Source organism: Peromyscus eremicus, unplaced genomic scaffold (assembly GCF_949786415.1).
Source record: "Peromyscus eremicus unplaced genomic scaffold, PerEre_H2_v1 PerEre#2#unplaced_72, whole genome shotgun sequence".
Classification (NCBI taxonomy): Eukaryota; Metazoa; Chordata; class Mammalia; order Rodentia; family Cricetidae; genus Peromyscus; species Peromyscus eremicus.
In genome coordinates this window covers 121,504-139,066 of record NW_026734313.1, presented here as the reverse complement: position 1 = coordinate 139,066, position 17,563 = coordinate 121,504, and the positions used below count along the sequence as shown (strand labels likewise).

The following is a 17,563-nucleotide window of genomic DNA, read 5'->3' as shown; positions in this document are numbered from 1 at the left end:
AGAAAAAATCATCCTGAGTAAGGTAACCCAGACTCAGAAAGACAAACACGGTATGTACTCACTCATAAGTGGATACTAGATATAAAGCAAAGGACAGTCAGACTGCAACCCACAGATCCAGGGAGGCTACCTACCAGGGAGGACCCTAGGATGACTGTGGCTTATAATAAGATTTGGTTTTACCCAATCACTGGGCAAGCTTTAGTAAAACATTTCACTATTAGGATAAGAATTTGTACCATATCAAGCTGATGAAAGAAAATGCTGGCCATACTTTCAGGAGGGGAGGCTAAACTCTTTTTAGATTATAGATTAGCCTATAGAAAAATGTCTGCCATAAATCAAACAGTGAAGGGGAAGATGAATAGGAATCTCACTTACACAACTTAAGTAAAACATAGCTCTCTGAACAGATGAAGAAAGGTTTATTCTGAATCCCAGAATCTAATCAATATTTATATGTATAATTCAGCTATTATTTGGCTTTAAAGGGCTTATTGGAAAATGTTATCATTTATACTGTTTTCTACAGATAAAATATTTTACTGTTTAAAATAACCCTGGAGTTTTAAATTATAACCTGTTTTTATGTGCAGGCTATCTGAGTATTATTTCTCCTGCAGTTGTACATAAGATGTTTTTATGTTAAAAAAAAAGGACAAAAAAATTTTTCATTGCTACTGCATGACTGTAATTTTGCTACTGTTACGAAATGCAATGTAAATATCAGACATTCAGGATATCTGATAGGTGACCCCCTCAGGGGTTGCAGCCCATAAATTGAGAACCGCTGCCCTAGACTTTTAGGGACCTCGAATTAGGACAAACTGAAGATGTGCCTTGGAGTCTGTAAGGAATTTCACAACTATAGACAGTACAGGAAACAGATTTGGTGACTTGTGTTTGTTTGTTTGTTTTTCGAGACAGGGTTTCTCTGTTAAACAGTCCTGGCTGTCCTGGAATTCACTCTGTAGACCAGGCTGGCCTTGAACTCAGAGCTCTTTCTGCCTCTGCCTCCCCGATTGCTGGGATTAAAGGCATGTGCCACCACCGTCTGGTGGATTTGGTGACTTTTTTTTTTTTTAATGCCGAATGCTTTTTCTTTTCTTTTTTTTATTTTAATGCCGAAGGATTTGGTGACTTCTAAAAAGTTATTTTAATATAGGTTTAAGTACAGGGTTTAAGCCGGGTGGTGGTGGCACACGCCTTGAATCCCAGGGTCTCTATGAATTCAAGGCCAGCCTGGTCTACAGAGCAAGTTCCAGGACAGCCAGGGCTATGCAGAGAAACCCTGTCTTGAAAAACAAAAGAAAGAAAGAATGAATCTCAGATGAAAGACACATCCAGTGTAGATATGAGCTTCCCAAGGGAGAGTGGGGGGAACTAAGAGGCACTCAGTGTAGGTACAGGCTGGTGGGGGGAGTAATTGTCTTAGCATTAGCCACAAGGCCATTTTGTTGACTCTCAGTTACATCTCCAGAGGTTGCTAAGAGAGCACTCTCTCAGTCCCGGGGTAAGGGGAACGGATTCTTTAAGATTTGTCTGTTTGCTTGTTTTTTAAATCTATTTTTATTTTCTGTGTGTGTGAGAGTGCCTACATGTATGTCTGGGCACCACATGGGTGCCCGGTGTCTGAGGAAGCCAAAAGACAGTGCCAGGTCCCCTGCAGCTGAGTGACAGGTAGTCGTGAGCTGCTGGGTGTGGTCACAAGAAACTGAAGCCCCATCCTCTGGAAAAGCAGCAAGCAATTGCTCTTGACTGCCAGGCCATCTCTCCGGCCCTGCATTAGCAGTCTGAACTAAAAGAACATCATGCAGGGGCGGTGGAGCGACTTGGCCCGTGCAGAGCTTGCCACCCAGTCTGATGACTGAGTTCAAGTCACATCCATAACGGGGGAAGGAGAGAACCGACTCCCACAAGCTGACCTGTGCCCATGCCGTGTGGCATACACATGCATGTACACATACACAAAATAAGTAGATAAGTGTAAGTTCATTTTTTTCATTCTACTTATTTAGAGTGTGTGTGTGCACACATATGCCATGATATGGCAGTCAGAAAACCACTTTTATTAGTCAGTTCTCGCCTTTCTTTACCTCAGGGATTGAACTCAGGTTTTTGTTGTTGTTGTTGTTTGTTTTGTTTTGTGTGAGACAGGGTTTCTCTGTATAGTTTGGGAGCCTGTCATGGATTTCTCCCTGTAGACCAGGCTGGCCTCGAACTCACAGAGATCTGCCTGGCTCTGCCTCCCAAGTGCTGGGATTAAATGCGTGTGCCACCACCGCTCAGCCAAACTCAGGTTTTTAGACTTAATGACAAGTACCTTTATTCACTGAGCCATCTGGATGACTGCTAATTAAAAAAAAAAAGATTAAGAGGGCTGGAGAGGTGGCTCAGTGTTTAAGAACACTGGCCGCTCCTGCAGAGAATCTGGCTTTGGTTCCCAGCACCCACACGATGGCTCACAACTGTCTATAATCCCAGTGCCAAGGGACCTGATGCCCTCTTCTGACCTCCAGAGACACCAGGCATGTAGACACAGCCATAACTGCAGGCAAAACACCCATACACAAAAAACAAAACTAAATAAATCTATTTTTAAGTTCAAAGTCTCTTCCAAGATTCGAGGCAGTCCCTTAGCTGTGAGCCCCTGTAAAGTCAAAATGAAAGTTCCAGGATTCTGATCTACAAAGACAGAGTAAACACTCCCGTTCCAAAAATGGAGAAGTGGAAAGGTTGAGGGGAAAAAAAAAAAAAGAAAAGATTGGACCAAAGCAAAACCCAAACCCAACAGGGCGACCCTTAGATCCTGTTCTCCACTGGCAGCATGGGGCACGTGATTCCACGTGGGCGTTGGTGCAGCATACACGGCCTCAGTCTAGGCTTGTTCCTCTCCATGCCACTGTCCTTACCAAATGTTGTACATTCTTGGTGTCTTCAACATCCTCAGGTTTCCAGCACAACTTACACTTCACCTCATGCATTGTTTACTCAAGGTCTTCCTTGAGACACGTTGCCTAGTCTTCCAGGCTCTTCTCTCCCACCTTAGTGCAAGCCCCCATGACCCAATAACTCCTGCGTTCTGCAGGCCTCTGAAACCAAGTTCTGCTACCCTGAGAGGGAGCTGGACCCCCTGTTACCACAGCTAAAGTGGCCTCTGACTGCCCACATGACTAAACCTGGGAAAACATTTCCTAAAACAGCTTTTTCTGGAAGAGCAGTGCCCCAGGAGTCCAGTACAGGGCATCGGATCCTTTGGACCTAGAGTTACAGAGAGTTGTAAGTAGAAGGAACTGAGCCCAGGTCCTCTGCAAGAACAGAAAATGCTCTTAATGGCTGAGCCATCTCTCCAGCCCCCAGGAAAACTTTCTAGGAGAGAGGTTGGCTGGGGGAAGGCTGCCAGGAGGACCAGGGAGATGGGCAGTTCTTGACTTCTGACCCAGACCTCCTCTACCTACAGATCCAGAAGATCATTAAGGAGCCAGTCCCAGACAGTGGGCTGCTGGGCCTCTTCCAAGGCCAGAACCCCCTCTTGCTGAACTCCAGACCCTGACTTGAGATGGGAGCATCATTTTTCCCTCCTCTCTGAATCCCACCTGGAGGCCTGCCCTGTGGTAGGGGAGGGGTGTTATGCCTCCTGCTTAAAGAACTGGTCCTGGAAATGCTAATGAACTCTGAGTGCTGGAAGGGGTGTGGGACATGGGGTTGACTGAGGAGAGGTGGATGAGGGACTCTGCTCAGCTTCCCCCCATGAGGTGGCAAACCAAAGGGCAAAGAAGTGTCACAGACTGGGACCCAGACTCCGAATAAACATGGATGTGGCTGTGGACCAAACCATGATTGGGTTTGTGGGGTGTCACAGGGGCTACTGGGGTGTGCAGGTGGGAGAAGAGGATGAAGTGAGGTGAGGAGAAGGGGGGGTGCCTCTCCCCAGCCCCAAGCTGGGACTAGACGCAGGCCACTCTGCACAGTAGGCAGCAGATGTGTCTTGAAGTAGGAGTTTCTGACTGTCCCCATCTCAGGTGGCACTCAGCCCAACTCTGCTGGCTTGCCTCCATAACTCCTGCGTTCTGCAGGCCTGTGAGACCAAGTTCTGCTCCCCTGTGAGGGAGCTGGGCCCTGTTACCACAGGTGCAGAGGCCTCTGACTGCCCACACGACTAAACCTGGGGAAACAGTTCCCTAAACCATGGAAAGAGCACCCATGCAGCTTTATAGCATCATGCAGGCTTGCACCAGGTGCCAGAGAAGAGCCTGGAAGACCAGGCAGTGTGTGGCAGGGACAGATTTCCTCCATGGAGGCCTTGAATGGGCAACCCTTGAAGCTGTGAAGGAGAACCTAGGTTGTAGTGGAGACACCAGGGTGTTGGAGGTGTCCCTGAAGAGACAGATGCGCTGTTTTCTCAGAGGAAGGTCTTTGAAATGAGTTTGCCTTTTTATACCTGGCAAAACTCTCAGCAGGTGAAATAAGGGTTACAGGAACACCAGCGCTGTGATACTGGACTGTCCTTCTGATACCTGAGATGGTTCCTAAGTGATTAACTGGGGAGTAGCATATACAGCGTGGACACACTAGACAAAGAATTTGTCTTCTAACAATGAGGAGTGGATGCACAAGATTTTGTCAGACTACTCAGGATGGCACTCAGATTAAAATGAATGGTTTATTTCTGGAAATTTCTGTGTGATATTTGAAGAACAAGAGTGATTGTGTGTAACTAAAGCTGGAAAGGAAGACCACACATTATGTGGTGGGTGAGGGAATGGAGCTGAATTCCACTGGTTTTCCATTTCATTCCATGATCTCATGAACTATTTCTTTTAAAATCTCTTCCTGGAGAAAGATAACTATGTTTAGATCAATGGAAGGATTACATACTTGATGCTATTTCTCTTGGGGAACTTTTTTTTTTTTTTTTTAAGGATTTGTCATATATATAAGCTCTATCTGCATCTACACCTTTGTGCCAGAAGAGGGCATCAGATCCCACTGTAGATGGTTGGGAGCCACCACGTGGTTGCCGGGATCAGGACCTCTAGAAGAGCGGCCAGTGCTCTTAACCACTGAGCCATCTCTCCAGCCCTCTGAGGAACCTTAATGTAGGAAGGATGCCCCGTCTTGGATCATATGTCATCAGTCAAGGCCCCCTTAAGATTGGGTCTACAAGTCAGAGGCCCTGCTGACTGTGAAGACCATGGGTCCCACAGATACAAGGAATTAACTCTCCCTTGTGACTCTGTAAGAGTACTGGAAGCTCAGTGAGACCTCAGCCCTGTGCAACAGAGTGAGGACCGGTCACACCCTCGTGGAGGGCATCCTCATGGAAGCAGTGTGTGTGTGTGCGCGCACACACACACCATTTTCTTGTCACTGTCTGATTTGGAGGGGCCCTTGGGGCTCCTCCTGAGCTGGCTTTTTTTTTTTTTTTTTTTTTTTTTTTTTTTTTGCTTGTTTGTGGATGCCTCCCTCTCAGATCCTGAGAGACAGGGGCAGACCATGCTTGTCTTGCTGGCCACTGCATCCTGAAGTCTTTATTGAGTGTGGAATTCCTGAATTCACTCCCCTACACCATTGTGAGCATAGGGTGAAAAGGGCCAAAGAAAAACACCCTGGCCCTGACTTGACCCCAGGACCAGGGTTTGAAATATCACCACCAATCCCTGAGCTTGCCCCAGATTCAGACCACAAAAATCCACCAATCCCAAGCCACCCTGGAAAGCTCCACACCCCTACCCCAAGAAATCCTATATAAAGGTCTGTACCCTGTTCAGTTTACTGCTGTTTCTCACCATCCTCCTGGGTTCTTCCTTCCCAATAAATCTCTCTCTCTTTTTTTTTTTTTTTTTTTTTTTCCAGAGCTGAGGATCGAACCCAGGGCCTTGCACTTGCTAGGCAAGCGCGCTACCACTGCGCTAAATCCCAACCCCCCAATAAATCTCTTCAGGGACATTTGTTGCGTGGTTGGCTTTGTGGTATTCCTTGGCTCCTGACCGCCAGGTTACCTTCCCATCCCAGCTGCCATACTTACAGTGAGGGCTTCGGACAGCGAAAAGAGGGCCTAGTGAATGTACAGGACTTCAACAAACACTCTATGAAGCTGGTCCCCACCCTAGGAGATTCTCATACAAACTGGGACAGGAGGAAAAGGGGACCTGGAGCCTTGAGCCGGGCCTCCCAACATCAGCGTGGACATTAGCGCCCCCTGGTGGAACATCCTCAAGCGTCACTCTGTGTGTGCTCAGGCCCGATGAGAAGGCGGGTGGATGTTTCTCTTGGCTCCTAGGATCGAGAAATCCAAGTCAGCTTCTGGAGCTGGGCTAGCAAGAGTGCCGTCCTAGCTACAGCAGCGGTGACCCCTGGCTGGCCCTTGGAGTCTGAGCCTTTCATTCTACTCTCCAGAGACCTGAGAGTACACATCCAGCAACTCCTTACTGAGGAATCCCAGCCTTCCCCACCCACGAAGATTTGCAAAGAACCGACTGTATCTGGAGGCGGAGACAAGCCATTGTCTCCTTCCTTAAGGTCTAGGAAGGCAGGTTCACCTTAAGATAATATGTTCTTCCTTCCCAGAATTCTCGCCCACTGCTGCGGTCCTAGGAGCCACCGTGAGGTTCAGCCGGTCTGTGTATCTTTCCTTAGAAAAGCGTAACTAACTATATTTTTCTTCTTTTTCCATCAGATTCAGAGCTTGAGTGTGCTCTCAAACTCCCTAGCTCTGGCTTTGGGCTTCCTTGGTCTTTCTCTAAAGTTTCGTCCTTGCTGTATGGCTACCTGCAGTCCAGTGGCTGACCTCCATGATCATCCTCTTCATCCTCCTCCTGGCAACTGTCACATGTACAACTTGCCTGCTCTGGGGTTTTTACCATGTGGTTGCTGGGAATTGAACTCAGGAACTCTGGAAGAGCAGTCAGTGTTCTTAACCACTGAGCCATCTCCCCAGCCCTCCATCTAAGTCTTGATTCTTTTATTAATGAAACTAAGAACACCCTGGGGGGACCTTGATTTCCCCTCCCCTGTATCATGATGGTTTCTGCTGGGATGCCTCAAGAGATCTGGTAAACATTTCCATCCTGGCTTTTAATTCTTTAAATCAGCAGAGAAAATACCTGTATGTGCATCACTAGATGGTAACACACACACACACACACACACACACACACACACACACACGTGCACACACAGAGATGACACGCACACGTGCACACGCACGCACGCACGCACGCACGAGGACTGACCCTGACCAAGATGAAAAGGCAGCCACAGCTAACAGCGTGCAGAGAATGGAGTATGGCGGTGTACTCTTGTAATCCCAGCCCTGGGAAGGTGGAGACAGGAAGACCAGAAAGTTCAGGACCATCCTCAGCTACCTAGTGCATGAAAATGAAGACATGACCACTCCTAGGTGTGGTTAAGGAGAAGGTTTTGTTATAGATGTGAGAGAGAGCATAGTCCGGACTGAACTGGGGCCGTGAGAGGAGGAGAGTGAGGAAGAGGAGGGAGACGCAGAGAGGCAGAGGGAGGAGCATGTGGGATCCAAGAGAGAGTGTATGGACCAAGAGAGTGAAAAGTTATATAGGGATCAGAAGCTGGGGGACAGGAAGCGAAGCCAGCCCCTGGAAGGGACAGGTTTATAGTAGGGGGCAGGGTGAGAGGTACTGGGAAGAGCCACAGGTACTGAGTGAGACTTGTCCTGGGGTTCTTTGGGACCTGACGCATATTAAGTTCAAGGCCAGCCAAGAACCACATTAAGATCCTGTCTCAAAAAATGAAATAAACGGGGTGATGGTGTTGCACGCCTTTAATCCCAGCACTCGGGAGGCAGAGGCAGGCGGATCTCTGTGAGTTCGAGGGCAGCCTGGTCTACAGAGTGAGTTCCAGGACAGGCTCCAAAACTAAACAGAAACCTTTTCTCAAAAAACCAAAATAAATAAATAGATAGATAATTAAATAAAAAATAATAGCCTAAGAGACACAAGGAGTCTCCAGAGACCCCGAGGAGAGCCAAAACAGACAAGCACCGTGGGAGACAGAATCAGAGACACTGGAGAGGAGGGAAGTGTAGACCCCAGGGAAAGGACTGGTTGGATGGGGCTACGGGACAATGTAAGGATGAAAGGCGTAGCTTGATAGCTGGGAAGCTAGTGAGAATCAGGACCGTTTTAGAGATGGGAGACATGGAGGGACAGAATTCAGGAAGACTTTGTTTTTATTTTTATTTTTTAATTTTATTTACTCATTCATTTATTTATTTATTTTTGAGACAGAGTTTCTCCGTGTAGCCTTGGCTGTCCTGGAACTCGCTCTGTAGACCAGGCTGGTCTTGAACTCACAGAGATCCGCCTGCCTCTGCCTCTGGAGTGCTGGGATTAAAGGCGTGCGCCACCACCGCCCAGCTCAGGAAGACTTCTAAGATACCTAGAGGCACCAGAGAGATGGAGACCCTGACTGTCCCCAATATAGACACCTGCCACGAGTAGCTGATTCTTTCTCTCAACACCAGGAGCCAACCCCAGGTCCCCGGGACCTCCGTGAGGCAGCTCACAGCTTCCCGTGACTCCATCTCAAGGGACCCAATACCCTCTACCCGAAATTGCACTGGCATGCACACACCCTCACAACAGACACACACGCGTAAAAATAAATCTAAACCAAACCCCCCGGGGGAGACCCCCATCGGTGTTTTCTTCTCCCCACTCCTCCGAACTCTAACCTGGTCCCCTGCTCACCCACAGCATCATTCTCAGGATTCAGCAGCCAGAGCCCCTGAGCAGACGGCTCCTCTTGCAGCCCAGAGACCCGAGGCATCAATTTCTCCTTAATGATTCTGCCCCCCCCACCCCCAACAAAGAAGTAGGCCCTGGAGTGGGGTGAGCCTGGGGCTGATGGGTTGATGTGGAGCTCTTGACTCACACCTGGAGGCACTGACACCCTTCTCAGAGACCGGACCCTTCTTCCAACCACCAGCAATCCCCTCCCCAAGTCTCCTTCTAAAAGCCCTCGACATTAATCGCTCCGGTTGACTCTGCGCTTGCCTTGGCCTTGCTAAAGAGGCTTTTGTCCCCCTTAATTGGCTATCTCCAGGAGCTTTTCTCTGCCTCCGCACCCACGCGCCCCTGTTTTATATCCCAGGCCCAACTATGTGTTAATTGGGCATGTAGGAGACGCGTAGAGAGCCCCCTCCCCACCCTGCCCTTGCGTTCCTATAACAGCCCCTGACCTGCAGTCAGCGCAGTGGGACGGGGTGGCTTCTCATTCCGCAATGCCAGACCTTGAGACCACATACTCCCGTCCCGTCTCTGATTTGAGGGGCGATTTCTCGTCTGCATTGTAACTCCAGAGCAACCAGCCATGCACCCTGGGTTCCCTGCGGCTCCTGGGGTCTCCGAGCCAGGGCCCCGAGAGCTGTGCGCCTTTGTGAGCGGGGCTTCGGCCCACATGCTTCGGGCCCTGCAGCCCAGGCGTACCAGACCCCCCAAGCGCAGGCCCAACCACCGGAGGTTTCTACACAACCAGATCTGCAGGTGAGGAGGGGTGCTGGGGGGAAGCACCGGGTGGACGCCAGGAGGCCAGTAGATGAATTCAGCACCATTTAGCGTGTATTTACCGTGCATTTTCTGTGCACTAGAGTCAACACCCATCACAGAGCAAGGTCAAGGAAGTCCCCGTGGGGGGGGGCAGAAGGTAAGAAATGGCCAGAATCAATAAATATATGAGCCAGGCTTTGTGTGACAAGACTGTAATCCTAACACTCCTGAGGCCGAGGCAGGGGGATTGCTGAGTTTGCAGCCAGTTTACTGTAGCATGTAAGAGGCCAGCCAGGGTCAGGCACACGCCTTTAATCCCATCACTCAGGAGGCAGAGTTAGGCGGATCTCTGTGAGTTTGAGGCCAGCCTGGTCTACAGAGCGAGAGCCAGGAAAGGCACCAATACTACACAGAGAAATCCTGTCTCAAAAAACAAAAAATAAAAAATAAAAATAAAAAAATAAACAAAAAAAGGAGGCCAGCCAGGTTAGGTAATAAGATTCTGCCTCAAAAATAAATTAAATAAATAAGTGAATAAATAAACAAATGAGAGGATATGGCACCACCGTGTGGGTGTACCTTGGAAAGAAGATTTAAGAGAAAGTGGATCTCAGCTGTCCAGCCGGATCCCATGAAGACAGAAGCCCCACAAAGATGCCAGGCACACACTGGCAGAGAGGCAGTGGTAACAGGTAAGAGGTCCCCTTTGAAGAGGACGAATGTCCTGGAGCTAATTACAAGTATTGGTTGTACAAGACAGTGAACACTGATCCAGTGTGGTGGCACATGCCTGTAACTCCAACACTCTAGAGGCTGAGGCAGGAGGATTGCTGCTAGTTGCATGCCAGCCTGGGCTATATATGAAGTTCAAGGCCATCCTAGGCTGAACAGTGAGATCTTGTGGGAGTCCAGCTCCAACCTTCTCCCACCTTTCGATGAGTTCTTGGGTGGAGGAGAGAGGAGTGAGAAAATATTAGGTAGAAAGATAGACAGAGATGATAAGACCAGCACTCGGGAGGCAGAGCCAGGTGGATCTCTGTGTGTTTGAGGCCAGCCTGGTCTACAGAGTGAGATCCAGGACAGGCACCAAAACTACACAGAGAAACTTTGTCTCGAAAAACCAAAGAGAGAGAGACAGACAGACAGACACACGATAAGAAAGATAGAGATACAGGATAGCTTTGGGAGGGCCCTGGATCAATATCCAGTCGTGCCCAGAGCTTTATTCAAAAGGGCTTTTTATAATATGCCAAGGAGAGAGGCAAAAGACCTCCCCCTTGCAAGGTCAAAGCACACCGCACAGCCAAGTGTAGACTCATCCAAACACCTGGTAACCACGCCTGTGGCCAAATCATCTTCTTATGCAGCCCTGCTGGGTAAAGCAAAGCCAGATTCTCTGACCCTGAGGAAGGTCTCACTAAGGAGCCTCTGTGGGCCCCCAAGTGGGGGGCTGATGGCTGATGGGGAAGTGTGCTACAAGCCACAAAAATATATAAAGTAGGATTTCAGCTGATTATGACAAAGCTAATACCTTGAAGAAGACAAGGGCCTTCCAGAGGTCAAGCCGAGGCTCAAGGAGCCTTGGTGATATTTGGCTTTTGATTATTAGCCATTTTCTGCTATGAGTTTCTTATGTGTTATTGTAGCTTTTCCATCATTTATTGGGCACCGTTTCCCCACTACTAATGGAGTATTTTGATAACATTCTGCACTGACAGCTGTGCACATCCAGAACCCCAGTTCAAGCCTCCCTGTAATTACTGTCATTAGCAGCATCTGGCCAGGACCATCCCCAGAGGGATGGAAGTATCTTATCAGAGATACCACTGTATTCTCTAAGAACAGACTTAAGCATCCAAGGCCAAACAAAACAACACTGTCTCCTAGGTCAGGTGGATAGCTTTATTTCTTGTGCAATTTACGGTGAGACCCTCCTTTCTTACAGCCTTACTAATAGACTCTTAACTTCCTTTTTTTTTTTTTTAAGATTTTATTTATTTATTACATATACAATGTTCTGCCTGCATGTATGCCTGCAGGTCAGAAGAGGGCATCAGATCTCACTATAGATGGTTGTGAGCCGCCATGTGGTTGCTGGGAATTGAACTCAGGACAGGCAGCCAGGGCTCTCAACCTCTGAGCCATCTCTCAGGCCCCCTGCATTTTTTTTAGACAGGGTTTCTCTAAGTAGCCCTGACTGTCTTGGAACTCACTCTGTAGACCAGGCTGGCCTTGAACTCACAGAGCTGCACCTGTCTCTGCCTCCGAGTGCTGGGATTAAAGGTGAGTGTGAAGGTGTGTACCAGCACACACCCGGCAAACTGGTTGTCTTGAGCCACCATAGTCCTGTTTATTCCTTAGCAGTTCCTGGACCAAACACCTTGTTGATGCTTCAGGTTGTCAGGTTGTCTTTGTTGCTTTATTTTGTACTCATATTAAAAAAAAAAAAATCAGATTTACTTTTTGGATGGTGTCATTTCCATAGTACAAAAACTATAAATAGTCAATTAGCAAAATAACATAGAGTGAGACGTGTGGGTTGGAACAATGTTTAACATAACCATGTTTGTTAATAACGTATCCAGTATTAGACTTCAAGTTGCAATGATAGAAAGCTAAAACCATTCCGTGCCAACCTTGCACCGTGCTTGCTTAGCAGAATGGAGTTCAGGTTCCGGCCTCATCACAGCATAAAACCAGGCGTGGTAGTCACGGCACCCAGGAGGTGGAGGCAGGAGGACCGGGAGCTCAGAAGTAAAAAGATATTGACTATCCTACACACCTCAACACCAGAGAATTAACTGGCCACTTTGAGGGGAGGGTGGCAAAGGGTCTTGTGTGTCCTGGGCTGGCCTCAAACTCAGTTACACAGCAAAGGATGGCCTGAATTCCTGACCCTCGGCCTCCTCCCGACTCAACCTCACAGGCGTACACACACCAGCTCAGGGAGGCAGGGGATCAGGAATTCCAGGTCATCTGCTGCACAGGGATTTTGAGTCCAGCCTGGGCCTCGCACAAGACCCCGTCTCCGAGCAAACGAAACAGTGACGTTTATGTTATGTCCGTGTTTACCTGGACTTTAAACATTAGACTACGTTAGAAGGAGGAAGAAACGGGATGGGAGGGAGTGTGGTTGTTTTAAAGGAGGAGGCCAAGGGAGCCTCACCGGGAGAGCGGACTTGAGCAAAGCCTTGGGGAAGGTGAGAGGAGGGGTGTGCTCAGGCACTGGGGCTGAGGGTAGCGGGGATGGTGGTGATATTGAGGGTGGTGACGGAAAAGACGGGAAGATGATGATGGTGATGGTTGTAATGGCAGTGGTGGTGATTTTGGTGACGATGGTGATGATGATCATGATGGTGGTGATTTTGGTGACGATGGTGATGGTGATGATAATCACGATGGTGGTGATGGTGATGGTTGTGATGACGGTGATGGTAATGTTGGTGACGATGGTGGTGATAATAATGGTGGCTATAATGAAGATGATGGTAGGTGATGACAGTTACAATTGCATGACACTTAAATGGACCACATGCTCTACCGAGCACTTGACTCTTAACTCATGAGTGAGCACTCCTTCACAATGAGTACACTTCTGATCCTCCTGCCTCCACTGACCAAGTGCTGGGATTCAGGTGTGCACCACCACACCCAGTCTACTTGGTGCTGGGGATCTGACCCAGAGATTGTTTTGTTTGTTTTTGGTTTTTGAGACAGTGTTTCTCTGCGTAGCTTTGCACTTTTCCTGGAACTCACTCTGTACCCCAGGCTGGCCTCCAACTCACAGAGATCCACCTGGCTCTGCCTCCCGAGTGCTGGGATTAAAGGCGTGTGCCACTGCCGCCCAGCTTGACCCAGGGATTTGTGCATGCTAGGCAAGCACTCTGCTAATTGAGCTACATTCCCAACCCTGGGGGAGTAATTATTCCTCGAATCTGTGTGTGTGTGTGTGTGTGTGTGTGTGTGTGTGTGTGTGTGCGCATGCGCTGTTATTGTTGTTGTTGCTGTTATTTTGAGATAGAGAATTTCTATGCCCTGGTTCTCATTATGTGAGCCAGATTGATCTCAAACACCCACCAGTCCTCCTGCTCCAGCCTCCAAGAGAATTGAGATTACGTATGTGTAGTACCGCGCCCGGCTGATTCTGGATTATTATTTAATATTCTCTGTGTGTGTCTCTCCCTCTCTCCCTCCCTCGCTCTCCTTTCTGTCTCTGGAATTTTTACTTTGTTGACGTGGGATCTCATATAGCCCAGGCTGCCTCCAAATTCAATATGTGGTCGAGGATGACATTGGATGCTTGATCCTCCCGCCTCCATCGTCCCGGTGCTGGGACCACAGGTGTGTGCGCTGCACCTGCTATGAACGGATGTTAGGGGAACTAAAGCTAGCCTGGCAGGATCTGCCTGAGTCCGCAGCATTCTAACGCCCCGCAGGCAGGAAGTGTGACGCAATCAACCAGCCCTGTGTGTAGACTCTCTCTCGGGTGTGGCTTTTCCCCTCTCTTTGAAAGTTTCAATTTTTAAAATTAGTATACAAAGTAACTAGTTTCCTTGTGGGCTTCTCTTACTTTTTTTAAACATTTGTTTATTTTATTATTTTATGTGTTTTGCCTGCTTCTGCGTCTGTGCACCACACACCATGTAGTGCCGGGGGGGGGGGGGGGCAGAAGAGGGCACCAGCTCCCTTGGCACTGGAGTTACAGATGACTGTAAACCTCCATGTAATGGTTGTGCTGGGAATGGAACCCAGGTCCTCTACCAGAGCAGCCTGGGCTGCTAACCACTGGGCCATCTCTCCAGCCCCGCCCATCGCATTTTCAGACACTCTGTTTGTGTGGACCCCGTCCGCCTTGTTCCCACCCGCACCCCTCCGCCCGCAGTTACCGCCTTTGCCCTTCCGTATCACGGGTGTTCTATCACCTCCGCATCTCCCTCCCTTACAGCCTCCTGTCTCCTCTCAGGCTCCTTTTCTCGTTTCCCCGTCTCGACCCACACTCACTCCCACAGAAATACAAACGTATGCAGATCAACCGCTGTGGGCCAGCTACAGGGCTCAGCTTGCGAGGGCCCTTGCCGCCAAGCCTGACTTACTGGGACAGGTATCAGGAGCAGGGCTGAAGAGAGGGCTCAGTTATTAAAAATACCCCGCTGCTCTTCCAGAGGGCCAGAGTTCAGTTCTCAGCACACAAGCCTCTGGCCTCTACAGGCAACCAGATACACTAAGAAAAAAACTTTTTAAAAACCAGAAATCCTGCCGGGCGGTGGTGGCGCACGCCTCTAATCCCAGCACTCGGGAGGCAGAGGCAGGTGGGTCTCTGTAAGTTCGAGGTCAGCCTGGTCTATAGAGCAAGTTCCAAGCCAGCCAAGGCCACATAGAGAGACCCTGTCTTAAAAACTAACAGACAAAAAAAATTAAAAAAACAAACAAACCAACCAGAAATCCACATAAAGCTGTCCTCTGACCTTCATGTGTGGTGTGGAGAGAGGGGCAGAAAGGAGGTAGAGGGAACACACACACACAAAATAAATAAACGCAAAAAAAGAGCTATTTCAAATAATAACCAAAATTTATTTTTTAGAAAAGAATTTGGGGGACACAGTTCAGCCCGTTGTTTATGAAACACATCCGTGTGACTGCTGAGGGGGTGGAAGTGAGAAGCCAGGCGAGATCAGTGTTTCAGCTTCTGGCAAGAGACGCAAGGGAGCGGGCAGAACAGTGGGATGCACTCATCGGCATGGCCGCACGCTGGCCCGCGGCTCCCTTTGGATTATTGATCGGAAAGGCGCTCTTCCCCGGAGACGGTTCATTTTTATGTATTGGAATAGGGTTGTAATAAATCTTCACTGTCAAGATGTGCGGTGCACAACCCTGCAGCAATCAGAACTTCCCTGGGAAGACATATTGACTTGCCAGACTGAAGAAAATGAAGGCAGGGTCCAGGAAATGAGCAGGGAGGGGGAAAAATGGGGTTGAAAAGAAAGGACATGTATCTCTGGGTGAAGCGGGGAATAATTAGAAGAGAGGTCTTTTGCAGGCAAAGCTGAGATTCTCTTTCTCTCTCTCTTTCCAGGCAGTTTGCCAAGATTGAAGCTGCCACCCAGCACCTAGCCCTCTCCATCCTGTCTCAAAAAGCACCTCCCCAGAGACCACCGCCCAGAAGGCCACCTCCACCACCTCCATCCCCCTTCTTGGGAGTGGCCTGTGCTGAGGCCCCCATGGAAATGCCCCACGACGGCCCCAGCCTGAGCCTAGCTGCCCTGGACACCTCAACCCTCGACCTCTTTGATGACATTCTGCTCACTCCTGTGTGTCCCTTGGTGGCTCCTGACCGTTTCTGTCAGACGCTGGCTGCCGGTATCTCCCGGGAGCCATCTGGTTTCATTTCTCATGCCCCAGGCCCCGGAGACCAGAGACAGCCAACCCCAACGCAGGCTCCAAGGTTCTCCAATCCTCTGTCCCCTCCCCAGAATGCCCACGGGGGAAGCACAGGGCCTGCCGCTCTAGGCTGGGGTTGGGTGGATAGCTGGGAGGCACCTTGTGCCTGGGGTCCTCAGGGAATCCGGGATGGCTGGGGAATCCTTTGAAACCTATTCACAACACAGTCCAAACCCTCTCCCCTTGACAGACCTGAGGATATATACAGCTCAGCTGGTAGAGCGCTTGCCTGACACACAAGAGGCCCTGGGCTGCATCCCCAGAACCTGTAACCCTGTAGAATAAACCCCTAGACTACCACGGTGTACCACAGCCCAGAGCTCTGCTCCCAGACCCAGGGCCGCCACCTCTGCCAACTTTGGGGACCCCTTGCACTCCCTGCCCATGAATTTTCCTTTCTCCCTTCCCAGCACAGACTGCTCCCCTCCCCCACCCCACTCTTCTCTGCCTGGTGTCTGCGCTCTCTCAATAGTCCCCCAATTCCACTGAACACCGCTATGGGCCAGGCCCAGGACTTGCTGTTAGTACGCTGAAACAGAGTAGGCAAGATCCCCAACTCTCGGAGCTCAAGCAGGGTGTGTGTGTGTGTGTGTGTGTGTGTGTGTGTGTGTGTGTGTGAAAACATGGAACCCTCAGAGAGCTTTGGCAGCAAGATGAAGTCCCAATTTCTGATCGGAACAAGTGTGATATAAATAAAGTGTGCTGTTAACTGAGTGGCTACTGGGCATGGAACGATCAGGGAAGGTCTGGGATGCTGAGCAGAATCAGGCTGTAGGAAGGCATGGGGTCCAGGACCAGGAACGGCACAGCAAAGGCCCTGAGGCAGGACTCTGGGGGAGCTAGGAAGGCGAGTGTGGCTGGAGGCTCCTGAGTATGCAGAGGGAGGTGAGGCCCATCATGAGTTGGGGAGAATTTGGACTTGGTTTTGATTTTGGTTTTGTTTGTTTGTTTTTAAGACAGTGCTGGGATTGCAGGCCTGTGCTGCCAGGCGTCCCTCTCATCTCTGAGGGTCTTAATGTCCCTCACAGATACGATCCAGTCTTTCTGTCCTGGTCAGGGCAAGCCCTGCCTTTCTGTGTGTACAGACATGTGTCTCTTTGTCCTGGACATTCATTCTTGGGTTTGGGGGATGGCCTGGGGTGGGGTGGGGCTGCTGTCCTGTCCTCCAGCTCCCGGGCCCCCAAAGGGAAGCCTGGGATTCCTCCCCGAGCACCTGCAGGGAATGGAGTCCAGACGTCTGGAGAGTTGGAATCCAGGCTCAGACTCAAAGCTGGACAGGGGGAGCCACTGCTGGGCTAGGGCAGCGTACTCTGGCCAGCCCAGCCCCAGAAGCTGACTTTCATCCTGGGCTCCCAGGAGCCCAGAGCCACAGCATCCGCCCGCTCTACCAAGCCAGGCACGACCCCAGCGCATTAGCTTGTGGCTCAGGGATGATCCACGAGGGGGCGCCAGTGTCTCTGAATCGCTCAGGCTGGGTGCTGGCTTTATGGTCTGAGGACCTGCACACTGACATCGGCGGACAGGCAGGCATTCAGCAGTCTCCCCTCACCTGTCTTGAGTCCCCCAACGGTGTGCAGAGGTGGGGACGATGGTCAATTCAG

General features: G+C 49.8%; 1 protein-coding gene across 1 annotated transcript; it reads left to right on the top strand.

The window, feature by feature from the left end:
• Positions 1-9,348: 9,348 nt before the first annotated feature.
• On the top strand, positions 9,349-16,111 carry CUNH19orf85 (chromosome unknown C19orf85 homolog). Its single transcript, XM_059252572.1, has 2 exons — positions 9,349-9,521; positions 15,598-16,111. Exons 1-2 carry the CDS (start codon positions 9,349-9,351, stop codon positions 16,109-16,111), a joined length of 687 nt encoding a protein of 228 aa, XP_059108555.1.
• The last annotated feature ends 1,452 nt before the right edge of the window (positions 16,112-17,563 follow it).